At 46.7% G+C, this 15,694-nt stretch overlaps 2 protein-coding genes across 3 annotated transcripts in view; one reads left to right on the top strand and one right to left on the bottom strand.

Annotated features, from left to right (window-relative positions):
• The first annotated feature begins 43 nt into the window (after positions 1 to 43).
• LOC110487339 (ubiquitin-like protein 5) lies at positions 44 to 5,698 on the top strand. 2 transcript variants are annotated; one of them, XM_036948478.1, is made up of 5 exons: positions 44 to 182; positions 743 to 799; positions 2,550 to 2,633; positions 3,602 to 3,639; positions 5,492 to 5,698. In XM_036948478.1, the coding sequence occupies exons 2-5, from the start codon at positions 744 to 746 to the stop codon at positions 5,533 to 5,535; spliced, it is 222 nt and encodes a 73-aa protein (XP_036804373.1). In that variant the 5' UTR covers positions 44 to 182; position 743; the 3' UTR covers positions 5,536 to 5,698. The 2 variants fall into 2 exon arrangements, with proteins under 2 accessions (XP_036804373.1, XP_036804374.1); XM_036948479.1 differs by lacking the exon at positions 44 to 182 and adding an exon at positions 235 to 257.
• A 2,714-nt stretch (positions 5,699 to 8,412) lies between these two features.
• LOC110517164 (proto-oncogene vav-like) overlaps positions 8,413 to 15,694 on the bottom strand; it is a 78,418-nt gene continuing 71,136 nt past the window's right edge. Inside the window, exons 25-27 of the mRNA XM_036948263.1 lie at positions 10,638 to 10,761; positions 10,160 to 10,311; positions 8,413 to 9,301 (exon numbers count right to left, since the gene is read on the bottom strand). Of these exons, the coding sequence (XP_036804158.1) occupies positions 9,248 to 9,301; positions 10,160 to 10,311; positions 10,638 to 10,761 (330 nt within the window). The 3' untranslated portion in view covers positions 8,413 to 9,247. The remainder of the gene's footprint in view (positions 9,302 to 10,159; positions 10,312 to 10,637; positions 10,762 to 15,694) is intronic.

The raw sequence follows: 15,694 nt of genomic DNA, 5'->3' as shown, positions 1-15,694 counted from the left end.
GAATATGGCAGTGCCCGCCTTCTCTTGACATGTCACCCTATGAGAGGCCTTGACGTAGCCACGTCAATCATCCGTTTAGATGTTTCATTGGTGCGTTTTCTCGTTGTACACAAAGCGGAACGCTTTACGACTACCCAGGCTGAAACGATTCTGGTTTTCGCTAACGACTAGCTATCAATAAGGTAATATCTGTACTTATACGATATTTTATCAATGGTATAGACCAATAAACGTGAGGAAACTTCAATATCTAAGACGTAATGCTTTATTTATTTTTTCAGTGGTTGTTGATGAAGCGCTAACTAGCTTTGCTAACATTAGCCAACTCCACATGACAATATAACGTTTATTGTCCTAGCTGTTATGTTAGCTGCTAAGTAACATTACATTATTGGAGTTGTAATGACAAACAACTGGAACATCATCCTTGTATTGTAATCACCACTGTTGTGTAAACAACTAAAGTTCGCTAGTTAGTTTAAACTGTGTGCTGTTTCACGCCACTTCCATACGAAGTGATTTTCGTAGCAGGTTATGAGAGCATTTTTCGCTAACCCGTCTTAACCTCAGTCTCTTAACCGACTACGTTAATCATCCTAACCCCTCTTTAAGTTCTGACCTGCTACGAAAAAGTCACTTCCGTATCGAAGTTGTTTGAAAATAGTGTTTATCGTATGTTCACGGTGTCGTCATACTGTACCGCGGTCTCAACCAACTCTCCCCGTCTCTCTCTGCGGATCAGGATGATTGAGGTGGTTTGCAATGACCGGCTGGGCAAGAAGGTCCGGGTGAAGTGCAAGTATCCTTTTTTACTAAACTGACCACCATGCTAGTCTTACAGCACAGACTAGCCTACGCCATTCATAGACTGCATCTGATTTAGCGCCTATTGGCGATAGTAACACACTGTTACAATAGTATGTGAATACCCCTTCAAATGAGTGGATTCGGCTATTTCAGCCACACCCGTTGCTGACAGGTGTATAAAATCGAGCGCACAGCCATGCAATCTCCATAGACAAACATTGGCAGTAGTATGAGCTTACTGAAGAGCTCAGTGACTTTCAATGTGGCATCATCATAGGATACCACCTTTCCAACAAGTAAGTTAGTCAAATTTCTGCCCTGCTAGAGCTGCCCCAGTCAACTGAAAGTTCTGTTATTGTGAAGTGGAAACGTCTAGGAGCAACAACGGCTCAGCCGCGAAGTGGTAAGCCACACAAGCTCACAGAACGGGACCGCTGCAGCGTGTTAAAAATTGTCTGTCCTCGGTTGCAACACTTACTACCGAGTTCCAAACTGCCTCGGGGAACCAACGTCAGCGCAAGAACTGTTCGCCAGGAGCTTTATGAAGTGGGTTTCCATGGCCGAGCAGCCACACATAATAACCCTAAGATCACCATGAGCAATGCCCAGCGTCGGCTGGAGTGGTGGAAAGCTCGCCATTGGACCCGGCAGTGGAAATGCCTTTTCTGGCAGTCCGACCGCCGAATATGGGTTTTGGTGCATAGTGCCAACTGTAAAGTGGAGGAGGAGTAATAGTCTGGAGCTGTTTAGTTCCAGTGAAGGAAACACAATGACATTCTAGATGAGTTTCCAATGCACTGTGCCAACTGTAAAGTTTGGTGGAGGAGGAGGAATAAAGGTTCTGGAGCTGTTTTTCATGGTTCGAGCCCCTTAGATCCAGTGAAGGGAAATCTTAACACTACAGCACACAATGACATTCTAGACGATTCTGTGCTTCCAACTCTGTCTCAACAGTTTTGGGAAGTCCCTCCTGTTTCAGCTGGCTCCCGTGCACAACGAGGTTCATACAGACATTGTTTGTTGAGATCGTTTTGGAAGAACTTGACTGGCCTGCACAGAGCCCTGACCTCAACCCCCATCGAACACCTGTGGGATGAATTGGAACGCCGACTGCCCAACATCAGTCCCCGACCTCACTAGTGCTCTTGTGGCTGAATGGAAGCAAGCTGCCCCAGCAATGTTCCAACATCTAGTGGAAAGCCTTCCCAGAAGAGTGGAGGCTGTTATAGCAGCAATGTTCCAACATCTAGTGGAAGGCCTTCCCAGAAGAGTGGAGGCTGTTATAGCAGCAATGTTCCAACATCTAGTGGAAAGCCTTCCCAGAAGAGTGGAGGCTGTTATAGCAGCAATGTTCCAACATCTAGTGGAAAGCCTTCCCAGAAGAGCGGAGGCTGTTATAGCAGCAAAGGGGGGACCAACTCCATATTAATGACCATGATTTTGGAATGAGATGTTCGACGAGCAGGTGTCCACATACTTTTTTTTTTTTTTATCCCAGACGCTCGTTCTGAACGTTAAAACACATCGTTGCGATATTGTTTTGGAAACAAGGAATGTATCTTTCATATCAGCAAGAATTTAAAAAAAATTAAACTAAAGGTTAAATTACTACAGATCTTTTTCGAGGGTTAGGGTTATATAGATGTCTGTAGATGCTGAACCTTCAGAGGTTGCAGGCATAGACACACTATACCAACATGTCGTTAGAGCAGTCATCTGTGTACAGCCTTAACCCTTTCCAGCTCAGAAGACACTATAGGAGACCTGAAGAAGCTCATCGCTGCCCAGACAGGCACACGGTGGGACAAGATCGTACTCAAGAAATGGTGAGAAAGAAATTAAGTCCCTAGTCTACGAACCAGTGACGAGTCACTTCCCTAGCCTACGGACCAGTGACGAGTCACCTCCCTAACCTAACAATTCCACAACTACTACCTTATAGACACAAGTGTAAAGGGATAAAGAATATGTACATAAAGATATATGAATGAGTGATGGTACAGAGCGGCATAGGCAAGATGCAGTAGATGGTATCGAGTGCAGTATATACATATGAGATGAGTATGTAAACAAAGTGGCATAGTTAAAGTGGCTAGTGATACATGTATTACATAAAGATGCAGTAGATGATATAGAGTACAGTATATACGTATACATATGAGATGAATAATGTAGGGTATGTAAACATTATATTAAGTAGCATTGTTTAAAGTGGCTAGTGATTATATTTTACATCAATTCCCATTATTAAAGTGGCTGGAGTTGAGTCAGTGTGTTGGCAGCAGCCAAGTATGTATGTCACTGTTGGTTAGAGCCTGTAAGTAAGTATGTCACTGTTGGTCAGAGCCTGTAAGTAAGTATTTCACTGTTGGTTAGAGCCTGTAAATATGTCACTGTTGTATTCGGGCACACGTGACAAACTTTGATTTAGATTTAGCTGCGTCACTCGGAAACTTGTTAGTTGTGGCATTTGGAACCAGTGACGAGTCACTTCTCCTTCTCTTCCTCCTGTATTATTCAGACTGGTCTCTGTGTCGTCTGCGTTTGTATCCAGGGTAACGTGTTAGAATATTAAGATAGAAATGTAGAACCTACAAGCCTCTGTGACGTGTAGAATAATGAATCATGTCATTTCTATCTGAAACGTTCCGGAAGGAATCTGGTCGAGGCTGTGTTCTTCCTCTGTGACATGTAGAATAAGGAATCATGTCATTTCTATCTGAAACGTTCCGGAAGGAACCTGGTCGAGGCTGTGTTCTTCCTCTGTGACTAACTTCCTGTTTTCTCCTCTCAGGTACACCATATTCAAGGACCACGTGTCTCTGGGAGACTGTATCCTTTTTGAGCCCTCCGAAGTGCAGTTTCACTGTTTGACCACCGGATGGCGTTTTATTGTTGCGAGTCTCGTCCTGGAGGCACAACTGGGCCATTTCCCCTTAGACAGAGCAGCGGCAAAGTCAAACGTGGCTATATTGTTTTCATGCATTTTTACAATAATGCGCTTTTTGGTGTTTTAAATTAGGGTTAGGCATTAGGTTCAACAGTGTGTTTTAAATTAGGGTTAGGCATTAGGTTCAACAGTGTGTTTTAAATTAGGGTTAGGCATTAGGTTCAACAGTGTGTTTTAAATTAGGGTTAGGCATTAGGTTCAACAGTGTGGTTAGGCATTAGGCATTAGGTTCAACAGTGTGTTTTAAATTAGGGTTAGGCATTAGGTTCAACAGTGTGTTTTAAATTAGGGTTAGGCATTAGGTTCAACAGTGTGGTTAGGGTTAGGCATTAGGCATTAGGTTCAACAGTGTGGTTAGGGTTAGGCATTAGGCATTAGGTTCAACAGTGTGTTAGGCATTAGGTTCAACAGTGTGGTTAGGGTTAGGCATTAGGTTCAACAGTGTGGTTAGGCATTAGGCATTAGGTTCAACAGTGTGTTTTAAATTAGGGTTAGGCATTAGGTTCAACAGTGTGTTTTAAATTAGGGTTAGGCATTAGGTTCAACAGTGTGGTTAGGGTTAGGCATTAGGTTCAACAGTGTGTTAGGCATTAGGTTCAACAGTGTGTTAGGCATTAGGTTCAACAGTGTGGTTAGGCATTAGGTTCAACAGTGTGGTTAGGCATTAGGTTCAACAGTGTGTTAGGCATTAGGTTCAACAGTGTGGTTAGACATTAGGTTCAACAGTGTGTTAGGCATTAGGTTCAACAGTGTGTTAGGCATTAGGTTCAACAGTGTGGTTAGGCATTAGGTTCAACAGTGTGTTAGGCATTAGGTTCAACAGTGTGGTTAGGCATTAGGTTCAACAGTGTGTTAGGCATTAGGTTCAACAGTGTGGTTAGGCATTAGGTTCAACAGTGTGGTTAGGCATTAGGTTCAACAGTGTGGTTAGGCATTAGGTTCAACAGTGTGGTTAGGCATTAGGTTCAACAGTGTGTTAGGCATTAGGTTCAACAGTGTGTTAGGCATTAGGTTCAACAGTGTGGTTAGGCATTAGGTTCAACAGTGTGGTTAGGCATTAGGTTCAACAGTGTGCTTTAAATTAGGGTTAGGCATTAGGCATTAGGTTCAACAGTGTGCTTTAAATTAGGGTTAGGCATTAGGTTCAACAGTGTGGTTAAGTGTAAAATCAGATTTGATGACTTTGTGGCTGTGCCAGCTAGTGACCATTGCAGAGCTGCCTCCAGAACAACATTCATGACAAAGAATACTGAAACAGCTGTTTAACCAAGAGGAAATAGAACACTATTGAGCCCTTAGAACAGCAGTTTCACTCTGACCAGGGAGGAATCTGTAAACTGGGCGATACTGAGCCAACATGTCTGCTTTCCTTCCAGGTTTTGCTACTGTTAGATATAGTAAGGAGAGAAACACACAGCAACATTTGAATGTCTCCTCCTCCTCCTCATTTTATCTGATGGTTATTGTCAGAGTGGGTTTCTACATGTAAGCAACGTTTTTGTTATTGAGAAATGCTGTTGGTGAAGTATTGCCTTGAAAGTGAGGAGTTTCCTGGTTTAGTTCATGATATTGAGGGAAACTCGGGGAAATTATTTGGTTGTGCAACTCGAGACATTTGACACACACACACACACGGTACATCTGGCATATGGATGGTGTTTGTGTGGGACTACTGACCACCACCACCACCACCACCACCACCACTGTTCTCCTCCTTAACTCACCTGTCTGCAGATGAGATCCATGATGGGCAGAACCTGGAGCTGTACTACCAGTAGAAGACTGAGGACACACACACACACACACACAATTCTATGTAATAACAAGGCTTGAGTTTGTTGATCATTGGATCAGGGTTTTGCGGAAGACATTGTTGGTGTTCTAGTGATGAAATGTTTTGATATTGTTTGGAAATAAAAGCAAATATTTATATTAGTTTAATTTGTCTCCATCTCTAACTGGCTTTATTATCTGGCAGTGTCCCACACGGCACCCTATTCCCTATATAGTGCACTACTATAGACCAGACTCTGTTCTGTCTAGGTAAGAGGTTCCCTATATAGTGCACTACTATAGACCAGACTCTGTTCTGTCTAGGTAAGAGGTTCCCTATATAGTGCACTACTATAGACCAGACTCTGTTCTGTCTAGGTAAGATGTTCTCTATATAGTGCAATACTATAGACCAGACTCTGTTCTGTCTAGGTAAGAGGTTCCCTATATAGTGCACTACTATAGACCAGACTCTGTTCTGTCTAGGTAAGAGGTTCCCTATATAGTGCACTACTATAGACCAGACTCTGTTCTGTCTAGGTAAGATGTTCTCTATATAGTGCAATACTATAGACCAGACTCTGTTCTGTCTAGGTAAGAGGTTCCCTATATAGTGCACTACTATAGACCAGACTCTGTTCTGTCTAGGTAAGAGGTTCCCTATATAGTGCACTACTATAGACCAGACTCTGTTCTGTCTAGGTACGAGGTTCCCTATATAGTGCACTACTATAGACCAGACTCTGTTCTGTCTAGGTAAGAGGTTCTCTATATAGTGCACTACTATAGACCAGACTCTATTCTGTCTAGGTAAGAGGTTCTCTATATAGTGCACTACTATAGACCAGACTCTATTCTGTCTAGGTAAGAGGTTCTCTATATAGTGCACTACTATAGACCAGACTCTGTTCTGTCTAGGTAAGAGGTTCCCTATATAGTGCACTACTATAGACCAGACTCTGTTCTGTCTAGGTAAGAGGTTCTCTATATAGTGCACTACTATAGACCAGACTCTGTTCTGTCTAGGTAAGAGGTTCCCTATATAGTGCACTACTATAGACCAGACTCTGTTCTGTCTAGGTAAGAGGTTCTCTATATAGTGCACTACTATAGACCAGACTCTGTTCTGTCTAGGTAAGAGGTTCCCTATATAGTGCACTACTATAGACCAGACTCTGTTCTGTGCCATTTGGGACAGAACCTCTGAATATTAGTCAATATTAACTGCAACAATGTTAAAGGTAGACTCGTCGATGTGGCGAAGATTCACAGAGTAAACGGCACAGTGGGTCCATTTCCGCATCAGCTAAGAGCGTTGAAGCGCGAGACTCAACTTCTCTGCTGTTTTGCTGCGGCGTTGTAACCGTGGAGAACGTTGCTCTGTGTGATTGGCTGAGAGAGAAGACTCTCTCCATCTCGCTCGTCTCCGCTGCGGTGCTGCTCGTGGCAACCTCATTTCAGAGTTTAAATATTGAACACGCCGAATGGCACGTGTCTTTTTTTCCCCCTGTTGCTCGTTTGAAAAACGAGATTCAGTCTTGGAGGTTGTTTCCTGACCGATTCCGCGTTTGGTTTTATTGAGGTTTGTCCCCCCATGAGATACTGTACACACGGAAGCCTGTTTCAATTCCTCAGAATTAATTGAAGACAACTAAAACAAATCTGTATTTTGTAAATTGTTGCTGGGGATGTTTTAGTTGTGCAATTTTACATGAAGGTGTTTGGTGCAGTATTTCTTAAGAAACCAAAAATTGCGACGTGTTGTCTTAAGTACACAAAGTCGGTCTGCTGGGCAGGTCCATCTATGCTATTGGATAGAGAGCTGTCACCGCAGCGGTTCACCCCACGTTAGTGGGAAAACGGGGAATTGTCCAATCAAAACACAACCTTCATTTACCAATTGTGACACTCCGTCTTAGACAAGCCTGATTTTATGACCAAAATGATCCAATGTACACATTGTAGTCCATCTAGACACTATAATAACTGACTCGTATCTGTTTTCAAGGGGATGTGTTGCTTTTAAAAAGGCATTCGCTCATTGTACATAGTTCATGTTAACATGACAGAGACATACCACGTGGTACGTCAGAGGTTTTATTCACAGCAGAAACATTGATTCAGTGATAGATAGATAGAGATGGAAAGAGGCTGTATCAGGGGTCCCTCTACATTAACACGTCTGACCAGGGCTGTATCTGTGTGTAGTGGGGGGGTCATAGAGATGGAAAGAGGCCGTATCATTGTATCCGTCCCACTACGGCGTCTGTGACATCATGGGCAGTGCCATTGAGGCCATTTTGAAGTAGTCCCAATTTCTTCTTCACGATTGGCTGATACCTCCTGATGACCCTTGGCTGCACATGACTCCCAACAAGGTCACCAGTAGGGATCAGCCAATGAAGTTGGAAGTCCCAGCCAGTTGACTACATTGAAATGGTGGAAGCCCTCAATGGTGCTGCCCCGTGCTAATACAACCTTTTGGCCACTAGAGGCCTCTATCATTCTCTATGGTGGTAGTAAATCTTCCACCATATTGCCTCTATCATTCTCTATGGTGGTGGTAAATCTTCCACCATATTGCCTCTATCATTCTCTATGGTGGTGGTAAATCATCCACCATATTGCCTCTATCATTCTCTATGGTGGTGGTAAATCTTCCACCATATTGCCTCTATCATTCTCTATGGTGGTGGTAAATCTTCCACCATATTGCCTCTATCATTCTCTATGGTGGTGGTAAATCTTCCACCATATTGCCTCTATCATTCTCTATGGTGGTGGTACATCTTCCACCATATTGCCTCTATCATTCTCTATGGTGGTGGTAAATCTTCCACCATATTGCCTCTATCTTGCAGATCAAACATTTAACGCCTCCACGCAGTCTTTTTAATTTTTATTTTAAATCATCACTGGATGTCTAATAAATCACTGTGTTTACTTCATGAAAATAACTTAAAATAAATGTTTTATCATTTATTTCCCCGAGCCTCCTTCAGCCATTGGAATGCTCAGTCTGATCGTGTCGGTGTGTTGATAGAAATTTAAATATATTTACATGCACAGCTCTGATTGGCGGATAGGATTGTCTAGACTCTAGAGCAGGGATGGGCAGCTCCAGTCCTCGGGGCCCTGATTGGTGTCACACTTCAGCCCCAGCTAAGACATCTGACTCCAGTAATGCAATGATCATGTTCTTCAGTTCAAAATTACAGTCAGTTTAATCAGCTGTGTTTGCTAGGGAAACAGTGGGACTGGAGTTGCCCATCCCTGGCAACTAGAGCCTACCCAGCTTACCCCTTCAAAGTAGGTGGAGACATATGCAAATAAAAGATGACTGGTCATTGGTCAGAAAAATCAGATCAGATTGTGATGTCATGCTGTGGGTCAAAAACTCCATCCCACCTGAACTGGCTGAAATTCCAAGCATTGTTTTCAAAATGACATTATCGTAATTTTATACAATTTCAGAGTGTTATTTCAACCTCATAGTGTGGAGATATTGTTGAAAAAAAACAAAACAGTAAAATCACATTTTTGACTGCACTGGTTAGGGCCAAGGGAAGGGGTAGGGATTGAATTGGGACACACTGTCTCTTTCACACACAGGTGAAGGTGTGACAGTGAGGCGACTTCAGCAGTAGTCACACAGGTGGAGATGTGACAGTAAGGCGACTTCAGCAGTAGTCACACAGGTGAAGGTGTGAGGTGACATCAGCAGTAGTCAGAGTAATCCTCTTCTACATAGTTAGCTGGGAACAGACCGACCTACAGACAGAGAGACGGGAGTTAGCTGGGAACAGACCGACCTACAGACAGAGAGAGGAGTGTTCAACAATTTGTGTGTTGGAAAAGCATTCCAGGTGAAGCTGGTTGAGAGAATGCTGAGAGTGTGCAAAGCTGTCATCAAGGCAAAGGGTGGCTACATTGAAGAATCTAAAATATATTTTGATTTGTTTAACACTTTTGTGTTATTTCATAGTTTTGATGTCTTCACTGTTATTCTACAATGTAGAAATAAAGAAAAGCCCTTGAATGAGGAGGTGTGTCCACACTGTTGACTGGTAAAGGGGTGGGCGTGTGGAAAGGGGTGGGCGTGTGGATGAGGAGGTGTGTCCACACTGTTGACCGTACATGTTGACAGGTGTATGTGTGAGGATCCTACTGCATGTGAATGTGTGTGTGTGTGTGTGTGTGTGTGTGTGTGTGTGTGTACTGTGTGTGTGTGTACTGTGTGTGTGTGTACTGTGTGTGTGTGTGTACTGTGTGTGTGTGTGTACTGTGTGTGTGTGTGTGTACTGTGTGTGTGTGTGTACTGTGTGTGTACTGTGTGTGTGTGTGTGTACTGTGTGTGTGTGTGTACTGTGTGTGTACTGTGTGTGTGTACTGTGTGTATGTGTGAGGATCCTACTCCATGTGCTGCATGTGTGTGTGTGTGTGTGTACTGTGTGTGTGTGTGTGTACTGTGTGTGTGTGTGTGTGTGTACTGTGTGTGTGTGTGTGTACTGTGTGTGTGTGTACTGTGTGTGTGTGTACTGTGTGTGTGTGTGTACTGTGTGTGTGTGTGTGTGTGTGTGTGTGTGTGTGTGTGGGGGGGGGGGGGGGACGGTGTTTGTTGGTCCTCACCCGTCCATAGACCTCTCCTTTCCACCATCCATTGTGAGCTTTCTTAGACAGGACCTTGACTGTGTCTCCTTCTCTCAGAGACAGCTCTGTACGGTCTCTGGCTGAGAAGTCATACCTGGCCCGAGCTGTGCCAAACGAACGCATACTGCCACCTAGAGGAGAGAGGGAGAGGTGAGCGTGGGTGTGTGTGTGTGTTGAAACAGACAGTATTTGAGAGTACTTATATTTGAGGTTATGGAAGGAAATAAGTTGAGGTTTGTAGGAAGTCTTGAGAGAGAGAGAGTGTGTGTGTGTGTGTGTGTGTGTGTGTGTGTACCTGGGGAGGGTGTGTTGAAGGGTGTATCACTCTGATCAGGCTGATTGAAGGGGGTCTGTAGGGTGTTCTGTGTGTGTGTACCTGGGGAGGGTGTGTTGAAGGGTGTATCACTCTGATCAGGCTGATTGAAGGGGGTCTGTAGGGTGTTCTGTGTGTGTGTACCTGGGGAGGGTGTGTTGAAGGGTGTATCACTCTGATCAGGCTGATTGAAGGGGGTCTGAAGGGTGGTGTCCACATCCTTAAAATACTCCTTCAATGAATGTTGCTGGTAGAACTGAACCATCTCCTAACAGAGAGATGAGGGGGGAGAGAGGTAGGGGAAGGTGAGAGAGAGAGGGGGAGATGGGGGAGGGGAGAGAGAGATAGGGGAAGGGGAGAGAGAGAGAGGGAGATGTGGGAGGGGAGAGAGAGATAGGGGAAGGGGAGAGAGAGAGGGGGAGATGGGGGAGGGGAGAGAGAGAGGGGGAGATGGGGGAGGGAAGAGAGAGATAAGGGAAGGGGAGAGAGAGAGGGGGAGATGGGGAGGGAAGAGAGAGATAGGGGAAGGGGAGAGAGAGAGGGGGAGATGGGGAGGGAAGAGAGAGATAGGGTAGATGGGGGAGGGGAGAGAGAGAGGGGGAGGGGAGAGAGAGAGGGGGAGATGGGGAGGGGAGAGAGAGATAGGGGAGATGGGGGAGGGGAGAGAGAGGGGGAGAAGAGAGAGAGGGGGAGGGGAGAGAGAGAGGGGGAGGGGGAGATGGGGGAGGGGAGAGAGAGAGAGGGGGAGGGGAGAGAGAGAGGGGGAGATGGGGGAGGGGAGAGAGAGGGGGGGAGATGGGGGAGGGGAGAGAGAGAGGGGGAGATGGGGGAGGGGAGCGAGAGAGATGTGAAAAGTGCTTTACAAAAAAAAGTTAAACATTTTTACATTTACAAGAAAAAGGGATGAAAGGTAGAGGGAGAGAGACGAGGAGGGTAGACAGAGAGATAAGAGGGAGAGAGACGAGGAGGGTAGACAGAGAGATAAGAGGGAGAGAGACGAGGAGGGTAGACAGAGAGATAAGAGGGAGAGAGATGAGGAGGGTAGACAGAGAGAAGAGGGAGAGAGACGAGGAGCGTAGACAGAGAGATAAGAGGGAGAGAGACGAGGAGGGTAGACAGAGAGATAAGAGGGAGAGAGACGAGGAGGGTAGATAGAGAGAAGAGGGAGAGAGACGAGGAGGGTAGACAGAGAGAAGAGGGAGAGAGACGAGGAGCGTAGACAGAGAGATAAGAGGGAGAGAGACGAGGAGGGTAGACAGAGAGATAAGAGGGAGAGAGACGAGGAGGGTAGATAGAGAGAAGAGGGAGAGAGACGAGGAGGGTAGACAGAGAGATAAGAGGGAGAGAGACGAGGAGCGTAGACAGAGAGATAAGAGGGAGAGAGACGAGGTGGGTAGACAGAGAGATAAGAGGGAGAGAGACGAGGAGGGTAGATAGAGAGAAGAGGGAGAGAGACGAGGAGGGTAGACAGAGAGATAAGAGGGAGAGAGACGAGGAGGGTAGACAGAGAGATAAGAGGGAGAGAGACGAGGAGGGTAGACAAAGAGATAAGAGGGAGAGAGACGAGGAGGGTAGACAGAGAGATAAAAGGGAGAGAGACGAGGAGGGTAGACAGAGAGATAAGAGGGAGAGAGACGAGGAGGGTAGACAGAGAGATAAGAGGGAGAGAGATGAGGAGGGTAGACAGAGAGATAAGAGGGAGAGAGATGGGGAGGGTAGACAGAGAGATAAGAGGGAGAGAGACGGGGAGGGTAGACAGAGAGATAAGAGACAGAGAGACGAGGAGGGTAGACAGAGAGATAAGAGGGAGAGATATGAGGAGGGTAGACAGAGAGATAAGAGGGAGAGAGATGAGGAGGGTAGACAGAGAGATAAGAGGGAGAGAGACGAGGAGGGTAGACAGAGAGATAAGAGGGAGAGAGATGAGGAGGGTAGACAGAGAGATAAGAGGGAGAGAGATGAGGAGGGTAGACAGAGAGATAAGAGGGAGAGAAACGAGGAGGGTAGACTGAGAGATGAGAGGGAGAGAAACGAGGAGGGTAGACAGAGAGATAAGAGGGAGAGAGACGAGGAGGGTAGACAGAGAGATAAGAGGGAGAGAGACGAGGAGGGTAGACAGAGAGATAAGAGGGAGAGAGACGAGAAGGGTAGACAGAGAGATAAGAGGGAGAGAGACGAGGAGGGTAGACAGAGAGATAAGAGGGAGAGAGACGAGGAGGGTAGACAGAGAGATAAGAGGGAGAGAGACGAGGAGGGTAGACAGAGAGATAAGAGGGAGAGAGACGAGGAGGGTAGACAGAGAGATAAGAGGGAGAGAGACGAGGAGGGTAGACAGAGAGATACGAGGGGGAGAGATACGGAGGGTAGACAGAGAGATAAGAGGGAGAGAGATGGGGAGGGTAGACAGAGAGATAAGAGGGAGAGAGACGGGGAGGGTAGACAGAGAGATAAGAGGGAGAGAGACGAGGAGGGTAGACAGAGAGATAAGAGGGAGAGAGATGAGGAGGGTAGACAGAGAGATAAGAGGGAGAGAGACGAGGAGTGTAGACAGAGAGATAAGAGGGAGAGAGACGAGGAGGGTAGACAGAGAGATAAGAGGGAGAGAAACGAGGAGGGTAGACAGAGAGATAAGAGGGAGAGAGACGAGGAGGGTAGACAGAGAGATAAGAGGGAGAGAGACGAGGAGGGTAGACAGAGAGATAAGAGGGAGAGAGATGAGGAGGGTAGACAGAGAGATAAGAGGGAGAGAGATGAGGAGGGTAAACAGAGAGATAAGAGGGAGAGAGACGAGGAGGGTAGACAGAGAGATAAGAGGGAGAGAGATGAGGAGGGTAGACAGAGAGATAAGAGGGAGAGAGACGAGGAGGGTAGACAGAGAGATAAGAGGGAGAGAAACGAGGAGGGTAGACTGAGAGATAAGAGGGAGAGAGACGAGGAGGGTAGACAGAGAGATAAGAGGGAGAGAGATGAGGAGGGTAGACAGAGAGAAGAGGGAGAGAGACGAGGAGCGTAGACAGAGAGATAAGAGGGAGAGAGACGAGGAGGGTAGACAGAGAGATAAGAGGGAGAGAGACGAGGAGGGTAGATAGAGAGAAGAGGGAGAGAGACGAGGACGGTAGACAGAGAGAAGAGGGAGAGAGACGAGGAGCGTAGACAGAGAGATAAGAGGGAGAGAGACGAGGAGGGTAGACAGAGAGATAAGAGGGAGAGAGACGAGGAGGGTAGATAGAGAGAAGAGGGAGAGAGACGAGGAGGGTAGACAGAGAGATAAGAGGGAGAGAGACGAGGAGCGTAGACAGAGAGATAAGAGGGAGAGAGACGAGGAGGGTAGACAGAGAGATAAGAGGGAGAGAGACGAGGAGGGTAGATAGAGAGAAGAGGGAGAGAGACGAGGAGGGTAGACAGAGAGATAAGAGGGAGAGAGACGAGGAGGGTAGACAGAGAGATAAGAGGGAGAGAGACGAGGAGGGTAGACAAAGAGATAAGAGGGAGAGAGACGAGGAGGGTAGACAGAGAGATAAGAGGGAGAGAGACGAGGAGGGTAGACAGAGAGATAAGAGGGAGAGAGACGAGGAGGGTAGACAGAGAGATAAGAGGGAGAGAGATGAGGAGGGTAGACAGAGAGATAAGAGGGAGAGAGATGGGGAGGGTAGACAGAGAGATAAGAGACAGAGAGACGGGGAGGGTAGACAGAGAGATAAGAGACAGAGAGACGAGGAGGGTAGACAGAGAGATAAGAGGGAGAGATATGAGGAGGGTAGACAGAGAGATAAGAGGGAGAGAGATGAGGAGGGTAGACAGAGAGATAAGAGGGAGAGAGACGAGGAGGGTAGACAGAGAGATAAGAGGGAGAGAGATGAGGAGGGTAGACAGAGAGATAAGAGGGAGAGAGATGAGGAGGGTAGACAGAGAGATAAGAGGGAGAGAAACGAGGAGGGTAGACTGAGAGATGAGAGGGAGAGAAACGAGGAGGGTAGACAGAGAGATAAGAGGGAGAGAGACGAGGAGGGTAGACAGAGAGATAAGAGGGAGAGAGACGAGGAGGGTAGACAGAGAGATAAGAGGGAAAGAGACGAGAAGGGTAGACAGAGAGATAAGAGGGAGAGAGACGAGGAGGGTAGACAGAGAGATAAGAGGGAGAGAGACGAGGAGGGTAGACAGAGAGATAAGAGGGAGAGAGACGAGGAGGGTAGACAGAGAGATAAGAGGGAGAGAGACGAGAAGGGTAGACAGAGAGATAAGAGGGAGAGAGACGAGGAGGGTAGACAGAGAGATAAGAGGGAGAGAGACGAGGAGGGTAGACAGAGAGATAAGAGGGAGAGAGACGAGGAGGGTAGACAGAGAGATAAGAGGGAGAGAGACGAGGAGGGTAGACAGAGAGATAAGAGGGAGAGAGACGAGGAGGGTAGACAGAGAGATACGAGGGGGAGAGATACGGAGGGTAGACAGAGAGATAAGAGGGAGAGAGATGGGGAGGGTAGACAGAGAGATAAGAGGGAGAGAGACGGGGAGGGTAGACAGAGAGATAAGAGGGAGAGAGACGAGGAGGGTAGACAGAGAGATAAGAGGGAGAGAGATGAGGAGGGTAGACAGAGAGATAAGAGGGAGAGAGACGAGGAGTGTAGACAGAGAGATAAGAGGGAGAGAGACGAGGAGGGTAGACAGAGAGATAAGAGGGAGAGAGATGAGGAGGGTAGACAGAGAGATAAGAGGGAGAGAAACGAGGAGGGTAGACAGAGAGATAAGAGGGAGAGAGACGAGGAGGGTAGACAGAGAGATAAGAGGGAGAGAGATGAGGAGGGTAGACAGAGAGATAAGAGGGAGAGAGATGAGGAGGGTAAACAGAGAGATAAGAGGGAGAGAGACGAGGAGGGTAGACAGAGAGATAAGAGGGAGAGAGATGAGGAGGGTAGACAGAGAGATAAGAGGGAGAGAGACGAGGAGGGTAGACAGAGAGATAAGAGGGAGAGAAACGAGGAGGGTAGACTGAGAGATAAGAGGGAGAGAGACGAGGAGGGTAGACAGAGAGATAAGAGGGAGAGAGATGAGGAGGGTAGACAGAGAGAAGAGGGAGAGAGACGAGGAGCGTAGACAGAGAGATAAGAGGGAGAGAGACGAGGAGGGTAGACAGAGAGATAAGAGGGAGAGAGACGAGGAGGGTAGATAGAGAGAAGAGGGAGAGAGACGAGGACGGTAGACAG

The sequence above is a fragment of the Oncorhynchus mykiss genome, chromosome 17, assembly GCF_013265735.2.
Source record: "Oncorhynchus mykiss isolate Arlee chromosome 17, USDA_OmykA_1.1, whole genome shotgun sequence".
Lineage (NCBI taxonomy): Eukaryota > Metazoa > Chordata > Actinopteri > Salmoniformes > Salmonidae > Oncorhynchus > Oncorhynchus mykiss.
This window is presented reverse-complemented; position numbering and strand designations above follow the sequence as displayed.